The 18,647-nt window shown below is 40.8% G+C and overlaps 2 protein-coding genes across 2 annotated transcripts; both read right to left on the bottom strand.

Moving 5' to 3' along the window:
• Positions 1 to 5,948: 5,948 nt before the first annotated feature.
• On the bottom strand, positions 5,949 to 6,560 carry LOC125588274. Its single transcript, XM_048759542.1, has one exon. The coding sequence runs from the start codon at positions 6,558 to 6,560 to the stop codon at positions 5,949 to 5,951; it is 612 nt and encodes a 203-aa protein (XP_048615499.1).
• Positions 6,561 to 11,062: 4,502 nt separating this feature from the next.
• LOC106381118 lies at positions 11,063 to 11,856 on the bottom strand. The gene has a single exon (XM_013820991.3). The coding sequence runs from the start codon at positions 11,581 to 11,583 to the stop codon at positions 11,281 to 11,283; it is 303 nt and encodes a 100-aa protein (XP_013676445.1). The 5' UTR covers positions 11,584 to 11,856; the 3' UTR covers positions 11,063 to 11,280.
• Between the last annotated feature and the right edge of the window lie 6,791 nt (positions 11,857 to 18,647).

Genomic DNA, 18,647 nt, shown 5'->3' with positions numbered 1-18,647 from the left:
AGTCTACAGCTTGTACGGTTCAGAGATGTGTGGTAAGAGTATGGTTATTGAGGACAAGCGAGTTCCCACTCTTTCAAACCTTTCTACCTGCTCTTGAGGCTTGGCCTTGTTCGAGGACAAACAAGGATCTAAGTCTGGGGGAATTGATATATGGTGTTTTTAATACCATTATATGTGTGCTTTGAGTTAATTCTCAGTCCTAATTCGTGCTTATTTGATATCATTCTAGGTTTTGAGCAGGTGAAAGAGCAAAGAAGAGAGTTCTATGAAGAAAGATGTCATTTTGGAATATCCGACGCAGAACAGCCAGTCAGACCAATCCGAAGATTGTTCCCGAAGAGAACAAGCGTCTGACTGTTCCCAATCACTAAGAAAACTTCCAAGATTTCAGAAGTTTGCCCTAGATTCCATCTCTTCTCTCTTTACCACCGGCGCCTCCATATAAAAAGCCTATCCTATCATTTCTTTTTGACTACGCTGTTTTGGCAAGAAACCTAGAACTATTTTGGCAATTTAGCAACTTGAAGGGAGAAGGCTTCATCTCTCATTTTCACGAGAAGATCATCCTGAACCCTTGTCTTTCTACTTTATTTTATATGCAGTATTATTCAGAAATCATGTCTGTATCACTTTGTTTTATGATTGAGTAGTAGGCTAAGCTTGCTTAGGGTTTTAGGGTGTCAATCGCATGAGCTAAACGCAAATAAGTGATTTTAATTGTTCTTCATTCATATTGTTCTTGCTGCTTGCATTGAATTGATCACTTAATGTTTGATCTCAAGTTTAATCACCTAGCTAACCGCTTAGGAGATAAATTGACATATATTGAATGAGCTTCATATCCCTAATCAGCGAGAGTAGATATTAGGGTATTAAGTGAACTAATCGGACCTGATCTCTAAGGCTTGCTATCGCGTCTTGTTCCAAGTGAGAGCTTAGGACTCAAGACCGATCAACAAAGGGAACAAGTCCACGATAGTGGATTGTTCTAGCCGAGTGATCTGAGTTCTAGACTGCACCTCATTGCACTTGAATAGTTGTTTGGTTCCACATTGACACCCGATGAACAACCCTAAGCCGGCTTTCATTTAAATCGAATTTGAATCTCTAGGTATTCTAGTTACTTGCGTTGCCATTGATTTTAAAACCCCACTTGTTTCCCAGCTTAATATTGAACTCATAAGAGCAAAGAGTAAACTGGTCCTCTGGATTGAATCTCAAATATTACAATTACAACTGTTAACTTAACAGTAGCAAGGATTCATTTTTAGTGTATCATCACACATCGATGGGGCCTCATCAAGGCAGAAATCCGGGATCGGAATACAGCTCGAGTCCCCGACAGGGGAAATGATCGAGCAATCATTTTGCCTGTGATTCAGCGCATCGAACAACGAAGCCGAATACGAATCTCTGATCGCCGGCCTACGAATCGCGCGAAGCGTCGGAGCTTGGGAAATCAGCGCCTTCAGCGACTCCCAGCTGGTCACGAGCCAATTCCACGGAGAATATGAAGCAAAAAACGAAAGGATTGAAGCATACCTCACAGTCCTAAAAGAGATTGCTCAGCAATTCGACAAATTCGAGCTCACAAAAATCCCAAGAGGAGATAACACGTCGGCCGACGCTCTAGCTGCACTAGCTTCGACTTCCATCCCAGCGGGAAAAAGAATAATACCGGTAGAAGGAATAGAAAAGCCATCCATAGATCTCCCGAGCAAAGGAAGAAATCTCTAAGGAGACAGCCTCCCACGCATCGATGTAATCACTACACGAAGCAGAGCTCGGAAAGAAAGCCAAAAACTCAACGACAAAACCAGCGGTGAGCTCGACGATCCATCAATCCTGAGCACGTCACGCGTCAGGACTAGAAGAACAGCAACTGACCCCGACGAAGCCATCCACGAAACTAACAACGAGGCGCACGACGCCTTCTAAAAAGAGCTCGAAGCTAGACCAGATTGGAGAACCCCAATATTTAAATACATAAAAGACGGCGAATTCCCTGCTGAAAGATGGGAAGCTCGAAAAATAAAAGCCCAGAGCTCGCGCTATTGTATTATGGAAGAAAAAATGTACAAAAGAAGCCTAGACGAGCCTTACTTGTTGGGGGTGTCGCCCAAAGACGCATTCACAATCCTAAAACAAACTCATGGAGGATCATGCGGAAGCCACTCTGGCGGGGGATCCCTAGCAATCAGGATAAAGAAACTAGACTACTTCTGGCCAACGATTGCCGATTATAGCGAGCAATTCGCGTTAAAATACGACAAATGCCAAAGGCACGCGCCAATGATACACCAACCGACTTAAAAATAATCGACAATATCTTCACCATACCCTTTTATGAAATGGTCGATGGACATAGTAGGCCCGCTAGTACCTTCTGGGCCAGCCCAATTACGATTTCTCCTGGTACTAACTGATTATTTTACCAAATGGATCGAAGCCGAAGCATTCTCCAACGTCACGTCTACGACGGTAACCAGCTTCATTTGGAAAAACATCATCTGTCGACATGGTTTACCATACGAGATAGTAACCGACAATGGACCACAATTCATCTCAAATATGTTCAACGAGTTTTGCATAAAGTGGAAAATCAAAATTAAGGCCGCGAGCCCCCAATACCCAAAATGCAACGGTCATGCGGAAGCTGCAAATAAAACTATCATGAACAACCTCAAGAAGAGACTCAACCTCAAGAAAGAAAGGTGGGGCGAAGAGCTGCACAGTGTCCTGTGGGCCTACAGAACAACACCATTCTCGCTATCTTGCGGAGTCGAAGTCGTACTCCCAGCCGAAATCGAGGTCCCGAGTCAGCGACGAGGGATATGTTCAGAAGACGCCGAACTCAACGAAGATTATTAATCCACCAGTTAGATATGATCAGGGAACGACGAGAAAAAGCAGCAATACGAGTGCAAAATTACCAACAAGCCGCGGCACGTTACTAAGACTCCAACGTAAGAGACTGCGCTTTCTCCGTAGGCGACCTAGTTCTCCGAAAAGTGTTCGACGGAACGAATGAACCCGGGGCAGGAAAACTAGGGGCAAAATGGGAAGGACGATACAAAGTCACCAAAGAAATCTGAACCGGAGTCTACGAGCTAGAAAAACGCAAACCTGGCCTCCTAGAAATAAAAACTTGGAACACCTACAACTTAAAGAAATATTACAAGTAATGCAAAACCCGAACCTCGACTATGACTGTCAAAGTTTCGAGCTGGGAGGCTGCCGACCACCCCCCTGTAACACCCCCGAACCGTTCTAGGCATAGGTCGAACCACCGGCCAACAATCAAATATGAACATGACCGACGGGCCGACCGTCTACCAAGGATCGGGAGCGCTACATGACGGGTTAACGACCGATCCGGCCAAGGTCACGAAAAGTGCAATTCGCGACTAGGCCAGGCTGCCCACTAACACGTCCCATCAGACCAAAGCCTAAGGCTTCTCAACCCGTACTCCGATCTGACGTTGTGTTAACTCGGACAAGCTAATATCAAAACAACAAGGCATTTGCACAAAACATTCGCTTTATTTATCTTATATAATATCTGGTTACAATACACAAAATACTATACAAATGGTGGCATGCCAAGAAAGCGAAAGTACATACTTATAGTCTGAAAGCGTCTTAAGCAAAAAGATGCAAATCTACACCAGCCAGCCTAGCCTCCCGTGACCTCTACAAGCTCGCTACTGGTCACCTGAAACAACAACGAGTGAGGAGTGAGTAATCTAGCATTACTCAGCGAGTTACAATACCCAACTAACAAATACAACCCCTCGCTATCCCACCCCAAGCAATCTAAAGCGAGAGGTTCACCTAACAACAATTCAACCCAATTCAATGAATAATAATAAGAAATATCAGAAATACGCAGCTGGAAAAAGATAGTAAGATAACTAGCAATATGCTAATTACTAGCTTAACACCAAACTCAAACTCGACTTACACCAGGGTTCAATAACCCGAAACATGATATAATATATATAACAAACTTGGGCCCTGGTGACGTTATGTTCCTCCTTCACTATCGGCAATATCCTATCTTCCTACCACAAAGGCCAGAAGAAGGAACTTTCAACCGACCGCGGCCCACAGTCCTTCGGGTCACCGCGCGACAGTCCACAGTCCTTCGGGTCACTGCCACATTACACCGTCGTGTAATACTCAGCCATAGGACATGACCCCGTTTGTCTGAGTCTTCTCGATCCAGCGAATAAGGTGTTTCCTTGAACCCGCCGGGTACGAGGACTGAAGGAACACTAACTCACCCAAATATGCCTAGCATTGTGGGTTACACAAATGCTGTCGGCCAATATATGATTAATACAAAACCCGGTAAAAATAACACAAGGTTCCTAGTATTAATCGCCACACAATCAACACATTTGACCTCAAACATGCCTAGCATTGTGGGTTACACAAATGCTATATGGCCAATTATGACTAATACTAAACCCGGTAAAATAACACAAGGTTCCTAGTATTAATCGCAAATTAACACAATCAATCATATTCCAGAATCTAGCATAAAGACTAATTCCAGAATACCTAACTATCTATAACTTAGCGATATTATCTAAGCATTCCTCATTTGCTAACTAACCAATCAACCTAACCATTAGCATGCTACTACGGTTCTCAAGCAATAACAAGCATGCAATCAACTCAATCAACATAACCTCAATTATTAACTAGTCAAACCATTACTCAGTTAGACCAGGCCTCCTGCCATGATCCAACTTCCAAGTAACGGGATCCTGCATGAAAACAACTCAGCAATCAATTGATTAAAACTCACAGTTTTTGGTTGACCGTGGCCTTGACCCCAAAACCGACTTCTCCGATCCGAACCCTTGTCCGACCTTCACAAGTAGACCAACGTCTGGACTGATCTTGAACTGGTCTCCACTAGAACTGATCTCTATTCACTTGAACAGAACCTTCTCCAGGTGCTGACTCAAAATCGGCAGAGTAACTGTTCTCGAAAAATACCTAAATCGCTTGAAAATTATCGAAACTCGATCTTTTTTTCTTTGCTTTCTCTCTCACGTTTTGAGCTGACTTTGATGTGTTATGGATAAGGAGAAATAGGAGGGGTTCGTGGGCTATTTATAGTAATCAGAAACCAATCAGAAACAAGCCGTGTGGCAGCCCGTGTGTCGCTTCGCATGGCTCCGGACGCATGTGCGGCGGCACCTCGTGCTCCACATGGCTAGCTGCATGTCTCAGTCTTATGCAGGATGACACCACGCCATCTACCTGTCTGGATTCATGGCCTGGATCCATGCAAGGAGACACCACGTCCTCCACATGTCTGGCCGCATGGCCTGGTCGCATGCATCGCAACACCTCCTGCTTGGTCGTTCCACCTCGTGCTTCTATGTGTCACTCCGCATGCTGTGATCATTTTTACTGCAACACCTCATGCTTCTTTTGCCACATACCATTCCAGGCAGTTGCCACCACGTCCTGATCTCATAGATCGAACCACCTCGAGCTTCTCGGTCCATTCGACCGATTGCGGCATTTCCGGTGAATTTTCGTCCCGCGATCAACCCCAAATATTTTTCTATGCCCGTTCTGATGCTTTGAGTATTTTTAATAAACTCCAAATGAATCCTGATTTGATGGAAAATATTTCCCGAGTTTCCGGCTTCTTCGAAAATATCCATAATACCGAAATTTGTGGTTTTTCGTCCAATTTCCGGTCTTCCTGTTGTGCTTCCAAAAGTGTCATGCTTCAAACGTCCTTTGCATAAATCAACCATATTGCCTCACCATTGTCTAGTGGCATACTTGACTCATGGTTCAGACAAGAACAATATGATCATCCGCGACTCGACCACCCAAAAGATTTTTTTTTTTTTTTTTTTTTTTGGGTTTCTACATTCTCCCCCCCCCCCCCCCTTAACAGAATCCGTCCTCGAATTCTAAGGTTCTGAGGGGCCTCCTTCTTCCATCACAGCATCCTCTCGGAAGAACTCAGGGTGATCGGTTTTAAATCGCGCTTCATCTTCCCAAGTAACATGAATCTTGTTTTGTCTTCCCCAGAACACTTGTACTTGATAAATCTCACGATTCTTCAGCTTCCGAATACGCCGTTCTCCCAATCTGATTGGTCCTTCCAGATACGTAAGGTTTGTCCTCAACTCCTCTAGTCTCTCGGGTTCAACAGTACTTGGATCCCGTATATGTTTCCGAAGCATGGAAACATGAAATACATGATGTAGATGCATATCCACTGGCAGATCCAAACGGTAAGCTGCCTCACCAACTTTCCCGATGATCTTGTACGGACCAATGAACCTGACCGCAAGTTTCCCGACCTTGCCAAATCTGTCCTTCCCATTCTGTGCAGTAAATTTCAAATAGACCCAATCTCCTATCTCAAAAGTTACCTCTCTTCTTGACTGGTCTGCGTACTTCTTATGACGGTCCTGAGCCTTCTTCATGTTGGCGTGAATGGTCTCCAGCTTAATCATGGTCTCCTGAACGATAGGTGCCCCAAACATTCTTCTTTCGCCCACTTCCGTCCAACACATAGGTGTTTTGCATGGCCTTCAGTATAACGCTTCATAAGGTGACATCCATATGCTCGAATGATGACTGTTGTTATACGAGAACTCGACCAACGGTAAATGCTTCTCCCAAGTTCCTGCCCAATCGAGAATACACATCCGAAGCATGTCCTCGATGGTCCGAACGGTTCTCTCTGTTTGGCCATCTGTTTCTGGATGGAACGCCGTGCTTCTGAATAGTTTAGTTCCCAAGGCTTCTTGCAGTGCTTCCCAGAATGATGTCGTGAACCTTGGATCGCGATCTGAGACGATGTCTGATGGTACACCATGTAACTTCAAAATTTGGTCTATGTATAGCTCGGCCAAAACTTCAACTTTATCAGTGTCCCGCATAGACAACAAGTGTGTGACCTTTGTTAACCTATCCACAATCACCCATATCGAGTTGTTCGATCTACCTGGAGCAGTGGGTAATCCAGTGATGAAATCCATGGAAATAGAATCCCATTTCCATTGAGGTATCGGAAGACTCTGCAATAATCCTCCCGGAACTTGATGTTCGACCTTAACTTGTTGACAAGTTTCACACTTCGCAACCCATTGCGCTACCGATCTCTTCATGCCCGGCCAATGATATTATCTTCTCACGTCTTGGTACATCTTCGAACTTCCAGGATGGATACTAAATAAAGAATGGTGAGCAATCCTTAGTATCTCATCTCTCATCCCTTGTCCTTTAGGAACTGTGATCCTCCCATTAATTAGCAAGGTTCCATCTTCCGCTAAGTAATATCCCGCATTATTTGGCCCGGCTTGTCCTCTGAGTTCCTCAGCGATCTTCAATAGCTTCTCATCCTTAAGTTGTTCTTCTCGAATTCTCTGAATCAAGCTGGCCTGGTTCACCGATTGAAGTCCCAATGGCTCGCTCGCTTGCCCTTCCAAAACGACCAACTTTACTTGTTTTAATTCTTGGTTCAACAGCTCCACTTCTTTCTCTAAATCTGCGTCCAACTTTCTTCGACTTAAGGCGTCCACAACAACATTCGCTTTACCATGATGGTAGCGAATCCTTATATCGTAGTCTGCCACAAACTCCATCCACCTACGCTGGCGCAGGTTGAGATCTGGCTGAGTGAAGAGGTATTTAAGACTTTGGTGGTCCTTGTATACCTCCACTTCTTCTCCATACAAGTACGATCTCCAAATTCGCAAAGCGAACACCACGGCCGCTAACTCCAAGTCATGTGTACTGTAGTTATCCTCATGCTTCCGTAGTTGTCATGAAGCATATGCAATGACTCGTCCATCTTGCATAAGAACACAACCTAACCCAACTCGTGAAGCATCCGTGTAAACCGTGTAAGGTCATGACCACATCTTGCATAAGAACATGTAGGTCGAGGCCATTCCCGTATGGCTTGGACCTTTTCTGGAACAGCAGCCACGCCCTCTCCTGATACTATGTGACCCAGAAATCCTCTCTCTCTCTTCCAAAACGAGCATGCTGAACTTGGCAAATAGCTTCTGATTCCGTAACCTCTCCATAACCAGTCTCAGATGCTCTTTGTGCTCCTCCTTACTTCTCGAATACACCAGGATGTCGTCAATGAAAATGATCACGAACTTATCGACGTAGTCGTAAAAAACTTCATTCATCAGGCGCATGAAAGCTGCAGGTGCATTTGTGAGACCAAAGGGCATAACTACAAACTCGTACAGCCCATACCTCGTCCGAAACGCCGTCTTCATGATGTCTCACTTGGCAATAGGAATTTGGTGATACCCTGATGCAAAATCAATCTTCGAAAACCAACTAGCTCCCTTTAGTTGGTCTAACAACTCGTCTATCCTCGGAAGAGGATACTTATCTTTTATCGTGATGTTGTTGATACCACGATAATCGATACACAGCCTCATGCTTCCGTCCTTCTTCTTCACAAATAGCACATGAGCTCCCCAAGGTGAAGAGCTCGATCGGATGGATCCCTTTTCCAATAGACCTTCCAATTGCTTCTTTAGCTCAGCCAACTCCGCTGGTGCCATCCGATATGATGCCTTAGCTATAGGTTTTGCTTCAGGCTCCCAAGTAATGGTAAAGGGATTACTCCGAGGTGGAGGTAATTCCTTTAGTGGTGCAAAGATATCCTCAAACTCTTGGACCACTTCTATGTCTTCGACCTTAACTTCATCATTAGTGGCTCCTCCACTAACCGATAAGGTCACCAAATACACTTCCCCATCTTGAAACAAATCTTGTACTCTCATTGCTGCTACCAAAGACCCGGTCATACTAGGACTGATTCCATAGTATACCATCTCTGGTCGTTTACCTCTGCCAAACAACAACCTTCCCTTTCCACAATCGATCTGAACTTCGTAGCTCGATAACCAATCCATTCCAAGGATTACTTCGTACCCTTCCAAAGGCACGACTAACAAATCTGCCACAAACTCTTTGCCTTGAATGACCAATGGAACATTCTTGATACACTGATCTGCTTGAAAGGTTCGGTCTGCGGGGGTCAAGACGGCCACGTTTATCCTGTCAACCACAAAACAATCCCAAAACCGGGCAGCTACTTCAGGGGTCACAAAACTATGTGTTGCCCCCGAGTCGAATAATACATGTGTGGGTTTACCATAAATACGTACATCACAAGGGCCGAGATGTCAAAGATGTGAATAACTATCACATCGACTCTAAAAAAGAACATAGAAGGATAGGACGAGGCTCTTTTTTTCTCTCTCTAAAATATTTTCCCCAACTTTTCTCTAAAACCTAGATCTAATCCACTCACCTCCTTGCTCCGGCGGTGGTGGTCCTTAGACCATCGTCGGAGGCTCTCTTTGTATTTTCCTTATTTGCCTCATTGACTCATCCCTCCTCCTTCGGTCCTTGCCCTAGCTCTGGATCTCGTTCGCCTCCTTAGCTCCCATGTTTAATCTCGTTAGATCTGGAGGGAATGGCGTGTTCGGTAGTAGATCTGGTGGGCCGGTGACGATTGGTGTTAGGGTCTGTCGCTGGGATCGGCTATGTTGGTGGTCAGGATTCTTCTTCCTTGCTGAAGCTCCTTCAGATGATTCGACGGTACCATGGTGGAGGAGAGGTTACGGCTCGGACCAGCTTCGACTCTGTTTTTCCGCTTGCTTGGATCACTGGTGGCTGTTGTCAGTTTTTCCCGGATCTAGGGTTTTGACCTTGAGAGTGATGGCGCGTGGAGTCCAGAAAAGGCTACAATCCCAGTGGTTCTTCATAGTCTCCCCTCCAGTTTGTTGCTGTAAGGTTTGTATCTGTTGGCTGGGGTTATTGTCTCAGTTCATGGTCATTCTTGTTCTTTTTGCTCTTGGAGATCCTACTGCTAGTTCTCAGTTGTGGGTACGCGTGAGGTAGTCTTCTCTTGGTGTTGTCGCCCGAGCTCTGAGTTGCCTGTGGCAGCGCGTGGCGAGTTCTTAAGACTTCATCCGCGTCTCATTGGTGAGCTCCGTCTTCCAGAGTCGAGTTCTGGACTGTGGCAGCGTGTTGGTCTCTCTCTTTCCCGCAATAAAGGTGTCATCTTTGGAAGTGTGGTCTCAGCGAAAGAGGTACAGTCTGGTGGGTGTGGGCTGGGGTTAGTTTGGTACTCGGTATTCTTACTAGTTCAAAGGTCGTCTTTATCGGAGGAAGTTTGCCTGATATGTCTCACTGCCCCTCTTGTGTGGTGGGTTAAAAGGGTGTACTCGGGGAGGGTTGGAGGCGGCAATCTCCAAGTCAACTTCCCGAACGACGGCACCGCCTATCATTGGACTCCTCCTCGTGCTGCCGGTGAGGCGATGTTGAACGGGTTTGAGGCTCCGTGATGTGTTTCTTTTGGATGGTGTTGATGATAGGGTCTCTCTGAAGCTGTAGGTCTGTCCACGGTGCTTCAAAGTTTGGGTCGCCTTTCTCTCCGGGAGCTCGCGGCAACCGAAATCTCAGTCCACTCACACCTCTTATTTGGGCCATCGACGCTGCGTTAACTTTGGTTCACCTCTAGAACTTTTCTTCTTTGGTTTTGGAATTACATCTTTTTTAGATGCTCTGTTTAGCATAGGTTAGATTTTCATTTCTGCATATCTGCTACCAGTTCTCTTCTTGTTTCTGTAAAAAAAAAAAATTAATATAATAAATTTTAACATTTTACCAAAAAAAAAAAAAAATGTAAGAATTTTGGGCAACACCTTGACGCATAACGCGTCATATGGCGAGAACGCTTTTTGAGAGCACCATAAGGGTAGCATACAAATCATGACGAACTGCCAAGTTATAGGTGCAAAATTGGCTGCAATGTAAGGATGTTCAATACAAGGTATAATAACTCTTGGTGGAGATGACATTCTAACATAGTTTCCTCCATTATTATTATCCCATTGCGATTTCCATGTTAAGTAATTTCAAATTCCCGAAAAACAGTTAGTTTCCTTTAGCTTTGCAAGTTTTTAAAATATAATTCCCTGAGTAGATACTGATTTTGGTGATCACTACCAGAGTATGTACATAATAACCGAAGTAATGGACTTCTCACCTTTTTCATTCGATCGACTAGAAAAACATGCGACTACACAAAAAAAAAAGTCAATGAGCAAGCAAAACAGACGGGAAGTCTTAAAGATTTTGCAAGAAAGACCACAACTCAAAGTTTCAGTAAAATACATTAGACAACTACTTTTAGTGAGAGATGAAATCAACTTTGTAGAGTTAAGAACAACTTTCTGGACAGACCAAAATTCACAGAGAAGAGCCACAACAGGGGCAGAAACGGAACTCAGGCTCTACGACTCGATCGCAGAAACGGCACGTAGCTGGAGAAATCGGCGGTGAGAGAGAGTGAGAGAAAAACAGATCGCAGTCTCTACAATGGAGTACATGATCTTTCCCGGGCCATCTCCAGACAGGAACAAAAAAAAGCTTCAAGACTTTGTCGTAATCCACCAAATCGGCCTCAGAGCCACATCTTATGCATTTTCCGGCGCCGGATTTGAGCACCTGCCTAACCTGTTGCCCTAATCCCCCAGCGAAGAAAAAGAACATCGTCCGTTTTCAGAATTACCTGAGATCTCCGATTTTTTTAGCTCTTCAGACTCTTGTGCAGGGTTCACAAGAAAAACTTGTTAAGACTTCAGATTAAGTTACTTGGGTTAAGGGGAAGATATATAATAGAGGTCGGTCCGGAACGAATTTAGTCTTATCTTCTAGTTGGTTCTAGCAGAGGTAAGATAAGAACATAAGTTTTGATTTTACGATGTTCTAGGTGTTTCCAGCCCAGGTAAGAAACAAAGTCTTGGTTTCCGATTTTCTTTTGTCTTTTTTTTTTTTTTGGTTTGGTCGATACAGTAACAGAACATCTAAGACCATGTTTATTCCATTGACTCTTAGAGCATGATTATCCGGAGTCTTTAGTGGATTTCTTAGTGCGTGGACCCCCACAAAACTTTTAAGGATCGGTTACAAAAACTACTAATTAAAAACCGATCTTAGTGAGTTTCTTACACTGTTCGCGGGCCCCAGTGACACGTGGCGGCCCGCGATTGGGTTGCTTCTTAATTTTTTTTTTTTTTTTTTTTAAACTAAAAAACCCATCGTGGGTTTCTTAGAGATAATCATGGCCTTAAAATGGAGTTCTTAACAACAAAATATCTTCTTTTTTTTTCTAAGATTTTTTTTATTCAATATTGTTTATCAAAAACAATCACAGCGGACTGCAGTCACTTGCGTTGCCTACACGAAAAAAATTCTCTAAATAAAAATAAATCTTTTTCTTTGGTTAAAGCTCTTCCGGAAGAGATCCCTTCTGAAAAGTTTACTCTTGAACCCATTAAACAATTTGTGATAAACATTACAACAATAAAACAGAGAAAAACGAACATATCTTCGATTACCAAAGCCGGCGGAAAACGAAAATATCCCCGGAAACTTAAGGAAAAAAATCCAAAATAAAACTATAAGACTAAAGAACAAAGAAGAAAAAACTATTAAAAGAGAGATCCCATCGCCGGTGCTTAAGAAGCCACCGGCGCAAGGTCACAAATTTTTTTTTTTCTTTCTGACGGCTAACGTAACAACAAAATATCATTATTTTAGTATATTATAAATAAATAATTAAATTTTAATTAAAATTAAATAGCTAAACTAATTAGAAGTTGCCAAGTGGAAGCAAGATGCAATATTAAGTTAAGAGATGTCTCTTACATTTCTTAAATAGGAGACATATCTTAGTTTTCTTTCGTACTTTTAATTACTTTTTTATATTTTAATAGTAAGAGACTTGATAAAAACCTTGCTCTAAGGCCCCTAAGAAAAAAAATTGATATTTTAACTAATAAATCAAACATTACATTTTCAGTGTGAGGAATAAAAACAATTGAGAACTCTGTAAATCTATTTTTAGATTTCATCAGCTCCTTCAGCTCAGTTAAAAAAATTAGAACATGGTTTGAGATCTTGAATCATTGATACTAGATCCTTACAATCGGTATCAAAAGTCTGACACGTCGACAACTGTAACATGTTTTCTATTGCCCATGAGAGGGTCTCAAGCTTCCAATAAAATGTGAAATTCTTCTTCGTTAGTTTCTTGCTCCCAATAACTGAGTTATTGTTCTAGAGTTTAACCATGTCCACCCATAACTAGTACTGTAGAGTGCGTCATGTGTCCATGATTTCAGATTTTTTTTTGGTTAGTTTTGCGAAATTAACATAAATTATAGTGGGAATTGGTTGAACTATTTTACCTTTTTAACTTTATTTATTCTCTATTCTCGTTTCATCAAATTTTATTAATCATAATTAAAGTTTAAAATCTACATCAAAACTGTACTAATTTTTACTAATCATGATTTAGTTTTATCTCTAATGCCACAGCCTAATGTAAATTAAACGAAAATCTTACTACGGTATATAATATATAAAATAAATATTATTTAATAGAAAATAATTCTATAATTATAACTAAACATTATTACTATTTATATATTAACAAATTTTAGTGTAGTTTTAAAATTTATACATAATTTTTATTTTCTTCTGAATAAATTTATAAAATATTAAATCATTTACATATTAGATTAAATAATGGTAAAATTCTGATAATATATAATTTTATTAAAATATCTACAAGCAAAAACTTACAATTAAACCAAAATAACTACAATAACAATATCTGCAAAAAGATTGTACATCAATAAATTTATAGTTAAGGTTAACTTACCTACATAAATTTTGCAACTAAATTTTACATAACAACTAATCATCCAGATAAAACTGACTATGATATTAGTTCCTTATAACTTTTGATTGTTAAAAGTTACACTACTTAAAATCATTGATGCCTTAAATAAATAGTTATGATATTAGTTTTGAAGTAATGTTATGATTATAATATAAGGTGAGTTACGACGAGTTAGGGACACAGAAAAAATTGTAATTAGGGGATAAGGTCAGTTTTAGTTTTATCACGTACGAAACGAAAGAATTATTTGTGATTGTTTTGACCATTTGATCCAAGAACTTGCTTAGTGTGCATGTCAAATTGATCCTGAAACTTAAGAAGTGTATTCGTGAAAAATGATCTTAAAACTTTAAGACTGAGATGCTGAAACTTGTTTGTCTACGCTGGCAAATGACCTTAAAACTTGAAGCCGATCTACAATTTGTGTTATGGTACTGGGCCATGCAAAGTGTGTGGGTTGAATCATAAAGTTTGTACTCCTTTGTAAAACTATAAAAATGGATAAAACATCTCACTATTAGAGTTGTAGTAGGTTCACTTTGCCACTAAAAATGACCATTTTATGTGATTAAATTAGTAAAGCAATTGGTACTTGTAGTTAAGTGTTAGTATTTAATAAAGAGGTTCACTTTTCCACTAAAAATGACCATTTTTATGTGATTAAATTAGTAAAGCAATTGGTACTTGTAGTTAAGTGTTAATATTTATTAAAGAGGGGTTGATGAAAATAGAAAACCTATAGTTTTTGGTATAGGCAATCTACATCCACCAGATGAGACCGATATGGAAAATAGTCAACGTTTACTAAGTCGTGTCGCAAATGATGTGTGGAAAGGGAAAAGAACAGGGAACACCAGCGGGGTAGGTAAATTGTTATCTCATTTATGTACGCTACAATTAGTTTGTATCTTCTTGAAATTTGTCTATCTTTATAACAGTGACTTGTAATTGAAATGTAGGTGATTCTGATGCATACATTGTACTATTGGGTGTAAAGACCCTCGCGAACCGATATGATTTTGGTCGAGAAAAATCTCACTCGGCCAATTTGGAGTTGGTTCGACCAGAATTAAAAATAAAAATTGACCAGGTGATTAATGATTCGACGGGACTGTCTTGTGGCCGAAATACCTACCTTGATAGTTCTGGTCGAGTTTTAATTATTATGGTCAGGTTTTACTCAAGCTGGAGAGTTTATATAAAAGCAAGACGATGGACGGTAAAGACTCTGCTGATATGAGCCTCATGCTTGTCCTAGTTTTTCAACAAAATTGGAGACAATAAAGACTCTGCTGATATGCTTTCGCATTTCAAGATCTCTCACATTCCTACCCCTCTAAACTTCTTAACATTCCAACCCCTCCATTGGCCTGGGCTTCGTTCCCTCTGCTGTGACTATGGTAGGATCCTCCCACCCAGTATCCACATCTCTCCACGCATCTTCATTGATTTCTCGAATCAATTGCTTCATGCGCACCTTCCAGTGACCATACTGGTCCGCCTTCAACATTATTGACTTCTGCACAGAGACAATCATGTCCATCTTCACTTCCGGATCTCACCTGTGATGTCGGTGACCGGCTCTTGATACCAATTGTAAGTGCAAGATGCAACACAATATAGTAAGGCAGAAGATAAATCAAGAGACAATGATTATTCAACAAACACCTTTTCCTATATTAGAAATCACTATAACCAATCTTTACAAGACTTGCTTAATCAATTTCACACGACTTTTTAACACACTAACAATCGCTACTGAAAGATGATATCACTCAAATTACCCTAAGAAGTGAATTACTCTCTCAAATAAGAGGTTCGGATGTAGTACTTAGGGATCGAATCCACAGAGACTCTAGGATTACACAATAGATTATGGTCTTGAAATAAATCTAGATTTAATGGTTTATAAGTTTTAAAGCAGTAAATGAATTGGTGAGCAAGTTTATTGCTCGATTGATTGTTTTGAGGTTGTTAACGGTTGGGTGAAAGAGCTAGATTCATGTATATTCTCAGGCATGATAAGTAAAACTTAATTTGGAAAATTAGGGGTTTATTAATATTAATTGTTCTTGAATTCAAACTAAGGTATAATCTATTTGATTATCTAATCTGGATCTCGGATCTCAACAATCGTATTTTAATCACGAGAAAGTGTCGATTGATAATTCTTTGTGAATATCGATCGATACACCTTTCAAAATATCGATCGACAGGGCTATCGCTGCGTCGATCGATACTTCTTCCAGAAAGCTTTATGGACAGGTTTGATTTATATTCTCTAACTCACTAGACCAACTCTCGTCTATATCTAGTCAGTTAGATCATTCTAGTTATTTTCAGGTATTGAGCCAAACAATGGCTTGATCCCAATTAATCCTAAGATCTAAGTTTGAAGGGTGATCAATCATAAACTTAGCTTTAAGCACAACTAGATGAATGAACTATATTTCTAAACACCCTAACAACGGTTCAAGTTACCAATACATATATCATCCTATTGAGAAACCTATATCTAACAATAAGACTACTCAGACGTATTCATAAGAAACATGGTTATGATGGTCTGAATAATACTTAAATAAATGAATAATACAAAATAAAGTAAAGAAACAAAGGGAGTTCAAGATCTTCCCTCTCTCAAGGTGTACAGATCGCTCTCTCCAATCCTAAGCTCTCTCTCGCTAGAATAGTATGAAGCATCGCCGTCAACAATGGCTTAGAAAACAGTAAAATAGGGTTTCAGGTCGTCCAGGGGTATATTGGTAATATGTGGTGACTTCTGGGCCTCAATTGGTCACGAAACAGGCTTGTCCTACTTTCTGGGATCACTGTCAACCGACACCAATGATGCAATATCGATCGACAGTCCTTCATTTCCTCGACAGTTTCCTCTCGCGAGGTAGACTGACCACTCTTCCGTAAAACAGGCATAACTTCTGCTACAGGATGCTTATTGACCTCAAACCGGTGGCGTTTGAAATCTAACTCAAAGCTCTATCTTGTGTCAAAAGATGGGCTCAATCTAACAATGGGAAGGTTTCCATCCATAGCTAAACATCTGATGCGTCTGTGCAGTTCTGCACCTCAAAATGCTCCAAAATCACCATATTTCTCCACAACGTACCTGAACCTGTAAATACTCTAAATAGACTATATATAGTAGTAAATATATATTAAAACACTTATAAACCATGGTTAAAAATTGGTAAAATCCATGGTCTATCAACTCCCTCAGACTTACTCTTTTGCTTGTCCTCAAGCAAAACATACTAGAGCAGTCTCTCTGAGAGAAGTTTGAAAATAGCAGGGATTCTCATGATTTAAAACTTAGAATCATCACCTCTACAATATTGCAATCCACATCTAAAAAGTCCTAATCAAAAAAGCACATTATACCATATCCTAGCTTAGCAACCAAATTCACATAGCCAACAACTTAGCAAATCCTGTCTGACATTCCCCTCTACCAACCTCATTTCTTAGCATAAATAAAAGTGCATGCTTTACCTTTGGAGTATCGATCACATGATGCAAGGATTTCAAACAAGTATCCGGATCTGCAGGTAAAAGTTAGTTCTTATCTTTTCTCTCTACTAATTTATCTCTTTAGTCTAAGTCTGCTTATATTGCAAGATTATTGACCAAGATTGGACAGGTTTCCATGAATCAAGCCTTAATGGTGGTTGCCACCAAGTCCTGTTCACTTCTTTTTGACCTATATCTAAGAATTCATAAGAATTGAACCTTGATGATTGCCGCCACCAAGTCCCGTTCGAATTCTTTTTGTTAGAATCCTTATGAAGCAAGCCTTAATGGTTGTAGCCACCAAGTCCTGTTCGGATTCCACCTAACTAACACCTATATATATATATATATATATTTTTTTTTTCTTTTTCTTTCTTTTTTTTTTTTTTTGAAAATAAATATCTCTACCTATAAATCTAGGGTCGAAATAGAGAGAGAAAAAGTGATAAATCTACACAAGGCTTTACCTTCCAGACTTGTTTGAAGAATCCGATCCCATTTATACCAAGCCCCAAGACAAGCAGTTGTGTCAGGTTTAGTGTTGGAGGTTAGCTTTGGTTCCTTCAAACAATCTCAGCAAGAGTAAATAGTTGACATGTTGATCCACTTTAGTATCTTTAGTACTATCTGCAATCAGTAAGTCTAGAATGGTGCTAAAGAACGGTTAGATAACAAGCAAAAATCTAAAAAGTTCATTATCCCCTTCTTGACTCAATAAAACTCTTTTGAAAACATTTTTATAAGACTCATGAACACACTAATATCAGTAAACATCCCCCCAGACTTAAATTACACTGTCCCTAGTGTATATCTAGTGGAAGTTATGGTGAGAAATAAGCATAAGTACACAATTTAACAAGTTACAACGATATACCTGACCGGTTTAAGTGGTCGATCGATGGAAAGGAGTTACCATCGGTCGCCGCAGGTGATGTACTGTCGATCGATATCGACATGCTCTCATCGGTCGATTTTATAATTTTTTGATTTTTTTTTAATTTAAACTAAATCCTAAATATCCTAAAGCTAGAAATGGGTTGCCTCCCATTCAGCGCTTATTTTAAGTCTGGAGCTCGACTCGAGGTCCGATCTGTGTTATGATCAGGGAGAAGGTCTAAGTTTAAAGGCCTGCTAATTGGCGGTTTAGCCCAGTAGTGTTTCACTCGTTGACCATTCACTGTAAATTCTTCTCCTTTATCGTTTATAAGTGTGATGGCTCCATAATGTTTGACATCCACAACAGTGAAAGGACCTGACCAACGAGATCGAAGTTTTTAGGGAAACAGCGTAAGCCGAGAGTTATATAACAGCACTTGATCATTTGGTTCGAAGTGCCTGG

Source organism: Brassica napus, chromosome C6, assembly GCF_020379485.1.
Source record: "Brassica napus cultivar Da-Ae chromosome C6, Da-Ae, whole genome shotgun sequence".
In the NCBI taxonomy this organism is placed as follows: Eukaryota; Viridiplantae; Streptophyta; class Magnoliopsida; order Brassicales; family Brassicaceae; genus Brassica; species Brassica napus.
This window is presented reverse-complemented; position numbering and strand designations above follow the sequence as displayed.